General features: G+C 50.8%; 1 protein-coding gene across 1 annotated transcript; it reads right to left on the reverse strand.

Annotated features, from left to right (window-relative positions):
- Positions 1-1,620: 1,620 nt before the first annotated feature.
- On the reverse strand, positions 1,621-8,213 carry LOC124030249 (UPF0746 protein DDB_G0281095-like). The gene is made up of 6 exons (XM_046341672.1): positions 8,124-8,213; positions 5,650-5,889; positions 3,996-4,301; positions 3,807-3,861; positions 3,482-3,572; positions 1,621-1,846 (listed from the first exon to the last, which is right to left on the reverse strand). The coding sequence occupies exons 1-6, from the start codon at positions 8,196-8,198 to the stop codon at positions 1,639-1,641; spliced, it is 975 nt and encodes a 324-aa protein (XP_046197628.1). The 5' UTR covers positions 8,199-8,213; the 3' UTR covers positions 1,621-1,638.
- Between the last annotated feature and the right edge of the window lie 749 nt (positions 8,214-8,962).

Here is an 8,962-nt window from a genome sequence, read left to right on the forward strand (position 1 = left end):
AGAGAGAGAGAGACACAGAGGGAGGGAGTGGGTGACACAGAGAGAGGAGGACACAGAGAGAGAGAGGGAGGACCTGAGAGAGAGAGGAGAGAGAGAGAGAGAGAGAGAGAGAGAGAGAGAGAGAGAGAGAGGACACAGAGAGAGAGAGAGAGAGAGGACACAGAGAGAGAGAGAGAGGACACAGAGAGAGAGAGAGAGAGAGAGAGAGAGAGAGAGAGAGAGAGAGAGGACAGAGAGAGAGAGAGAGAGAGAGGACACAGAGAGAGAGAGAGAGAGAGAGAGAGAGAGAGAGGGAGGACACAGAGAGAGAACACAGGAGGGAGGACCTGAGAGAGAGAGAGAGAGAGAGAGAGAGAGAGAGAGAGAGAGAGAGAGAGGACACAGAGGGGACACAGAGGAGAGAGAGAGAGAGAGAGAGAGAGAGAGAGAGAGAGAGAGAGAGGACACAGAGAGAGAGAGAGAGAGAGAGAGAGAGAGAGAGAGAGGGAGGACACAGAGAGAGAGAGAGAGAGAGAGGACACAGAGAGAGAGAGAGAGAGAGAGAGGACACAGAGAGAGAGAGAGAGAGAGAGAGGACACAGAGAGAGAGAGAGGAGGACACAGAGAGAGAGAGAGAGAGGGAGGACACACAGAGAGAGAGGGAGGGAGGACACAGAGAGAGAGAGGGAGGAGGACATGAGAGAGAGAGAGAGAGAGAGTTAAACCAATACATATTACATACATATACATAAACCATATTACATATATACATATATATTAATATACATATTATATTATGATATACATATATATTACATATATTACATATTATTATTACATATATATATATATTTTTATTATATATATTTTTTTACATATTTTTACATATTTTTAGTATATATTTTTACCATCACATATATACATATATATATATATATACATATATATATATATATATATATATATATATATATTATTATTATTATTATACATATTATTATTACATATTATTATTATTACATATTATTATTTACATCACATATTATTATTTATGACACGTACATATTTTTAGAGGGAGGGAGGACAGAGAGAGATAAGGGAGGACAGAGAGAGAGGGAGGGAGGACAGAGAGAGAGGGAGTGAGGACAGAGAGAGAGAGGGAAGACAGAGAGAGAGAGGGAAGACAGAGAGAGAGAGGGAAGACAGAGAGAGAGAGGGAAGACAGAGAGAGAGAGGGAAGACAGAGAGAGAGAGGGAGGACAGAGAGAGAGGGAGGACAGAGAGAGAGAGGGAGGGAGGACAGAGAGAGGGAGGACAGAGAGAGAGAGAGAGAGAGAGAGAGAGAGAGAGGGAGGACAGAGAGAGAGGGAGGACAGAGAGAGAGGGAGGACAGAGAGAGAGAGAGGGAGGACAGAGAGAGAGGGAGGAGGAGAGGAGGGAGGACAGAGAGAGAGGGAGGGAGGACAGAGAGAGAGGGAGGGAGGACAGAGAGAGAGGGAGGGAGGACAGAGAGAGAGGGAGGGAGGACAGAGAGAGAGGGAGGGAGGACAGAGAGAGGGGGAGGGAAGAGGGGGAGGGAGGACAGAGAGAGAGGGAGGGAGGACAGAGAGAGAGGGAGGACAGAGAGAGGGAGGCAGCACATAGTGAGATTGACAAACATTACACAAAGAGATGGGAGATAAAATCCTGAAGTTGAATTGCATAAAGTATTATAATGTTGTGTACCTTGAGTCCAGACAGAGCCTTCCCCTTCCTATATAGTCCTTTAATCCAACCAGGCTCCATGGAGAGGGCCAGATCGGCATCACTCAAGGCCCGATCATACTGCTGCATCTTCTCATAACAAAAGGACCGGTTCCCAAACAGCCTACAACAAACAGGACATCAGGGCTGTGTTCAGAAAACATCAGAGTGGCCTCAGGCTGTGTTCAGAAATCATCAGGAGTGGCCCCCCCCTGATTTGCTGTTTGTAAAGGCTGTGATCTGGCCGCAGGAATATACATGATGATCTGAAGTCTCGTAGTATGGGGGGAGACACCATGAACCCACCTGGGGATGTGAGCTGGTAGGGGGGTGAGCGCTGGTAGGGGGGTGTGAGCCGCTGGTAGGGGGGGGATGTGAGCGCTGGTAGGGGGGATGTGAGCGCCTGGTAGGGGGGTGTGAGCGCTGGTAGGGGGGATGTGAGCGCTGGTAGGGGGGATGTGAGCGCTGGTAGGGGGAATGTGAGCCGCTGGCAGAGGGGGTGTGAGCGCCTGGTAGGGGGGTGAGCGCCTGGTAGGGGGGTGTGAGCGCCTGGCAGGGGGGGGATGTGAGCCGCCTGGTAGGGGGGATGTGAGCGCCTGGTAGGGGGGTGTGAGCGCTGGTAGGGGGATGTGAGCGCCTGGCAGGGGGGCCAGAGCGCCTGGTAGGGGGAATGTGAGCGCTGGTAGGGGGGTGTGAGCGCTGGGGGGGGGTGTGAGCGCCTGGTAGGGGGGAATGTGAGCGCTGGTAGAGGGGGTGTGAGCGCTGGTAGGGGGGTGTGAGCGCTGGTAGGGGGATGTGAGCGCTGGTAGGGGGATGTGAGCGCTGGCAGGGGGGGATGTGAGCGCCTGGTAGGGGGGGTGAGCGCTGGTAGGGGGGTGAGCGCTGGTAGGGGGGATGTGAGCGCTGGTAGGGGGATGAGCGCTGGTAGGGGGGATGTGAGCGCTGGTAGGGGGGGGTGTGAGCGCTGGTAGGGGGTGTGAGCGCTGGTAGGGGGGGGGTGTGAGCGCTGGTAGGGGGGGGTGTGAGCGCTGATTCATATCACGAGGCAGCTGTAAAGTTGCCATTACTGGACCGGCGCATACAAGAGATAGACTAGATGCTGTTGCTGAACAAATGTAACATTTAAGCTGTCTTTATAGTGAAACGGTATTATGAAAATGTATTTATAATTATTATTACATTTTGGTACTGTGATATTAGCGTGGTACCGGTGCATTACGAAATATAGGGAATAGGGTGCCATTTCAGAATAAGAGTTGTGCACTAGACAGGGAATAGGGTGCCATTTCAGAATAAGAGTTGTGCACTAGACAGGGAATAGGGTGCCATTTCAGAATAAGAGTTGTGCACTAAACAGGGAATAGGGTGCCATTTCAGAATAAGAGTTGTGCACTAGACAGGGAATAGGGTGCCATTTCAGAATAAGAGTTGTGCACTAGACAGGGAATAGGGTGCCATTTCAGAATAAGAGTTGTGCACTAGACAGGGAATAGGGTGCCATTTCAGAATAAGAGTTGTGCACTAAACAGGGAATAGGGTGCCATTTCAGAATAAGAGTTGTGCACTAGACAGGAATAGGGTGCCATTTCAGAATAAGAGTTGTGCACTAGACAGGAATAGGGTGCCATTTCAGAATAAGAGTTGTGCACTAGACAGGGAATAGGGTGCCATTATGGATGCAGTACACAGTTATTTACACAGTTATTTACTTACATACATAAGCCGAGTGCCAACCAGAGTCATTGCCTTTCATACTCACTTAAATTCTGTAGGATTGTGTTTAATAGCGTCAGTGAAATACTTGACTGCCATTTCCAGCTGGCCACAGGCTGCAAACTGGTTTCCTATGACTGGAGAGAGGAGAGAGACTTAAAAACATGGCATTTGTAGTTTAAATACTGGAAATAAACCACCCAGTGCTTTGATGTTTCAGATCAGTAAGAGCTTGGATGTGTCCCAAATGACCCTTTTCCCTACATAGTATATTACTTGTGAGCAAAGCTCTATGGGTCCTGGTGCACTGTATAGAGTAGAGCGTGGTATTTGGGACACACATTACTGGTATGAATGGAGTTAGGACTTACGGGCGAGCTCTGTGCTTCTTTTAAGAATATCATCAACATTGGCCTCCACCTTTTTCTATTGGGACGCATAGGTGTCATAGTTAGTGCAGGAGGTCTACGGCGTGACACTACAGACAGACCGGACTAAACAGAAATAGTACATGCTTATGTTCAACATGATCAGAAAGCTACATTTTTTTTCAAAATCACCTCCTTTTTCCTGACAATAACCTCCTGCTGTTCCTTCTCCTCCTGCTGTTCCTTCTCCTCCTGCTGTTCCTTCTCCTCCTGCTGTTCCTTCTCCTCCTGCTGCTCCTTCTCTTCCTGCTGTTCCTTCTCCTCCTGCTGTTCCTTCTCCTCCTGCTGTTCCTTCTCCTCCTGCTGTTCCTTCTCCTCCTGCTGTTCCTTCTGAGGCTGCTGGATAATAATTTTCTTATCTGGTTTGGGGTTCTGCTCTAGTTGTCGTTTAGCAATACAAGCAGCCTTAGAGACGAAGCAGCTACTCATATCCAACTCCTGTATGGGGACAGATCCAAGATGGAGGAGCAGTTACACACTAGAAGCAGCTACTCATATCCAACTCCTGTATGGGGACAGATCCAAGATGGAGGAGCAGTTACACACTAGAAGCAGCTACTCATATCCAACTCCTGTATGGGGACAGATCCAAGATGGAGGGGCAGTTACACACTAGAAGCAGCTACTCATATCCATCTCCTGTATGGGGACAGATCCAAGATGGAGGAGCAGTTACACACTAGAAGCAGCTACTCATATCCAACTCCTGTATGGGGACAGATCCAAGATGGAGGGGCAGTTACACACTAGAAGCAGCTACTCATATCCATTTCCTGTATGGGGACAGATCCAAGATGGAGGGGCAGTTACACACTAGAAGCAGCTACTCATATCCATCTCCTGTATGGGGACAGATCCAAGATGGAGGAGCAGTTACACACTAGAAGCAGCTACTCATATCCATCTCCTGTATGGGGACAGATCCAAGATGGAGGAGCAGTTACACACTAGAAGCAGCTACTCATATCCATCTCCTGTATGGGGACAGATCCAAGATGGAGGAGCAGTTACACACTAGAAGCAGCTACTCATATCCATCTCCTGTATGGGGACAGATCCAAGATGGAGGAGCAGTTACACACTAGAAGCAGCTACTCATATCCAACTCCTGTATGGGGACAGATCCAAGATGGAGGGGCAGTTACACACTAGAAGCAGCTACTCATATCCATCTCCTGTATGGGGACAGATCCAAGATGGAGGAGCAGTTACACACTAGAAGCAGCTACTCATATCCATCTCCTGTATGGGGACAGATCCAAGATGGAGGAGCAGTTACACACTAGAAGCAGCTACTCATATCCATCTCCTGTATGGGGACAGATCCAAGATGGAGGAGCAGTTACACACTAGAAGCAGCTACTCCTATCCAACTCCTGTATGGGGACAGATCCAAGATGGAGGAACACTAACAGTTATCCACTAAACTTCACTCACTGGGTAGACAGAAGCTGTTACAGCGCTATGGGGAATATGAATGGATGTGTATTTATTTGATGGAACTATTAGATGCAATTGTCTAAGTGAAATGAGTTACACCAGAAATACAGTACACTCCTCTTACAGTGATCACATCCGTGGAGGGTAATTGAAACACTGCAAACAGTTGATTAGGGCCTGGAACCTCTTAGCCTGGCAATTTGACTGGTAAATTCAAGAGTACACTCCATAAAGCTGTCAGTCTAACCATTATACACCACCATTGACTTGAATGGGGAGGCCTGTAAGCAGGGTGCACTGTAGAATGAAAATGACACATACGGGAGCTAAAGGAACCAAAACAAACCTCTTGCTCCCTGACTAAGCCCTCGTCTCCCACGTCCTCCTGGTCCTCATTACTGCTACCACAGTTCTCCTCCAAAGGAGAATCCTGCGCCTCCTGCTGCCTGCGACAGGCTGCAGTACCACCAGGTCCAGGACCAAGGCGCTCCTCTGCAAACTCCTTCTCCTCCTGCTGCTCTCGCTCAATGTTTAAATCTCCTCCCTGTTTCTCCGAGCGGCTGGGCCTCCCTGGCCCTTGATTCTCCTAGGAGGCATAAAAAAGGCAATTATGTTGCTTGTACAAACTCATATCCACTAGTGGGGTGCAGTAGAGTGACTCTCCACCAGTGGGGGGCAGTAGAGTGACTCTCCACCAGTGGGGTGCAGTAGAGTGACTCTCCACCAGTGGGGGGCAGTAGAGTGACTCTCCACTAGTGGGGGGCAGTAGAGTGACTCTCCACTAGTGGGGTGCAGTAGAGTGACTCTCCACCAGTGGGGGGCAGTAGAGTGACTCTCCACCAGAGAGGTGCAGTAGAGTGACTCTCCACTAGTGGGGTGCAGTAGAGTGACTCTCCACCAGTGGGGGGCAGTAGAGTGACTCTCCACCAGTGGGGGGCAGTAGAGTGACTCTCCACCAGTGGGGGCAGTAGAGTGACTCTCCACCAGTGGGGGGCAGTAGAGTGACTCTCCACCAGTGGGGGCAGTAGAGTGACTCTCCACCAGTGGGGGCAGTAGAGTGACTCTCCACCAGTGGGGGGCAGTAGAGTGACTCTCCACTAGTGGGGGGCAGTAGAGTGACTCTCCACCAGTGGGGTGCAGTAGAGTGACTCTCCACCAGTGGGGGGCAGTAGAGTGACTCTCCACCAGTGGGGGGCAGTAGAGTGACTCTCCACCAGTGGGGGGCAGTAGAGTGACTCTCCACCAGTGGGGGGCAGTAGAGTGACTCTCCACCAGTGGGGGGCAGTAGAGTGACTCTCCACCAGTGGGGGCAGTAGAGTGACTCTCCACCAGTGGGGGCAGTAGAGTGACTCTCCACCAGTGGGGGCAGTAGAGTGACTCTCCACCAGTGGGGGCAGTAGAGTGACTCTCCACCAGAGAGGTGCAGTAGAGTGACTCTCCACTAGTGGGGGGCAGTAGAGTGACTCTCCACCAGTGGGGTGCAGTAGAGTGACTCTCCACCAGTGGGGGGCAGTAGAGTGACTCTCCACCAGAGAGGTGCAGTAGAGTGACTCTCCACTAGTGGGGTGCAGTAGAGTGACTCTCCACCAGTGGGGGGCAGTAGAGTGACTCTCCACCAGTGGGGGCAGTAGAGTGACTCTCCACCAGTGGGGGCAGTAGAGTGACTCTCCACCAGTGGGGGGCAGTAGAGTGACTCTCCACCAGTGGGGGGCAGTAGAGTGACTCTCCACCAGTGGGGGCAGTAGAGTGACTCTCCACCAGTGGGGGCAGTAGAGTGACTCTCCACCAGTGGGGGCAGTAGAGTGACTCTCCACCAGTGGGGGGCAGTAGAGTGACTCTCCACTAGTGGGGGCAGTAGAGTGACTCTCCACCAGTGGGGGCAGTAGAGTGACTCTCCACCAGTGGGGGGCAGTAGAGTGACTCTCCACTAGTGGGGTGCAGTAGAGTGACTCTCCACTAGTGGGGTGCAGTAGAGTGACTCTCCACCAGTGGGGGCAGTAGAGTGACTCTCCACCAGTGGGGGGCAGTAGAGTGACTCTCCACTAGTGGGGTGCAGTAGAGTGACTCTCCACTAGTGGGGTGCAGTAGAGTGACTCTCCACCAGTGGGGGCAGTAGAGTGACTCTCCACCAGTGGGGGGCAGTAGAGTGACTCTCCACCAGTGGGGGCAGTAGAGTGACTCTCCACTAGTGGGGGCAGTAGAGTGACTCTCCACCAGTGGGGGCAGTAGAGTGACTCTCCACTAGTGGGGGCAGTAGAGTGACTCTCCACTAGTGGGGTGCAGTAGAGTGACTCTCCACTAGTGGGGTGCAGTAGAGTGACTCTCCACTAGTGGGGGCAGTAGAGTGACTCTCCACTAGTGGGGGCAGTAGAGTGACTCTCCACTAGTGGGGGCAGTAGAGTGACTCTCCACTAGTGGGGGCAGTAGAGTGACTCTCCACCAGTGGGGGCAGTAGAGTGACTCTCCACTAGTGGGGGCAGTAGAGTGACTCTCCACTAGTGGGGGCAGTAGAGTGACTCTCCACTAGGGGCAGTAGAGTGACTCTCCACCAGAGAGGTGCAGTAGAGTGACTCTCCACCAGTGGGGGCAGTAGAGTGACTCTCCACTAGTGGGGGCAGTAGAGTGACTCTCCACTAGTGGGGGGCAGTAGAGTGACTCTCCACTAGTGGGGGCAGTAGAGTGACTCTCCACCAGAGAGGTGCAGTAGAGTGACTCTCCACCAGTGGGGGCAGTAGAGTGACTCTCCACTAGTGGGGGCAGTAGAGTGACTCTCCACCAGTGGGGGGCAGTAGAGTGAAAGTGGAACAGAAACATACTTACAGACTCCTTTTCTTTTCCTGCACGTCTCCTCTCCTTCTGTCGCTGTGGGAGGTGAGAACAGAGAAATACCTGCATGAGAACAACAGGTGGTTCTCTGGAGGGTGAAGACCACTTGCATCCTACTACTGGCGGGACAGACAGACACTACAGGCGGGACAGACAGACACTACAGGCGGGACAGACAGACACTACAGGCGGGACAGACAGACACAACAGGCGGGACAGACAGACACTACAGGCGGTATTTAATTGAACTTTTACTTGGCAAGTCAATTAAGTACAAATTCTTATTTACAATGACAACCTACCCCGACCAATGCTGGGCCAATTGTGCGCCGCCCTACAGGACTCCCGGCCGGTTGTGATACAGCCTGGATTCGAACCAGGGTGTCTGTAGTGACGCCTCTAGCACTGAGATGCAGTGCCTTAGATCACTGCGCAACTCGGAGTATAATCAACTAGATTTTGGTAAATATAGGAGATATTCTGTAATTCGTTGGGAGGTTATCTGGCAAGTTTAGCAACTTTGGTAATTTGACTTTTGTTTGACAGCCGTTAGAGAAATTGTACAACACTATACTGTGTGCATTGTTGGGGTTTCTTCCTCGTCAATCATTGGCTCATTGGTGAAATTAGCATTCAGACAATATCTTTAACTTCATTGGAGACAGTATTTTCACGTCAGGATGAAAAGCTTGTCCAAAAACTGCCTGCTACTCAGGCCCAGACACAAGATATGCATATTATTAGTAGATTTGGATAGAAAACACTCTGAAGTTTCTAAAACTGTTTGAATGATGTCTGTGAGTATAACAGAACTGATTTGGCAGGCTTAAACC

The sequence above is a fragment of the Oncorhynchus gorbuscha genome, unplaced genomic scaffold (assembly GCF_021184085.1).
Source record: "Oncorhynchus gorbuscha isolate QuinsamMale2020 ecotype Even-year unplaced genomic scaffold, OgorEven_v1.0 Un_scaffold_10183, whole genome shotgun sequence".
In the NCBI taxonomy this organism is placed as follows: Eukaryota; Metazoa; Chordata; class Actinopteri; order Salmoniformes; family Salmonidae; genus Oncorhynchus; species Oncorhynchus gorbuscha.

Excerpts from the sequence above, each read along its gene's own strand:
- LOC124030249 (XM_046341672.1), bottom strand. The coding sequence starts at position 8,198 with ATGCAGGTATTTCTCTGTTCTCACCTCCCACAGCGACAGAAGGAGAGG. Across the intron at positions 3,862-3,995 it reads TTATTGTCAGGAAAAAGGAG|AAAAAGGTGGAGGCCAATGT; the intron begins GTGATTTTGAAA and ends GCGTCCCAATAG. Across the intron at positions 3,573-3,806 it reads AAGAAGCACAGAGCTCGCCC|TCATAGGAAACCAGTTTGCA; the intron begins GTAAGTCCTAAC and ends TCCTCTCTCCAG.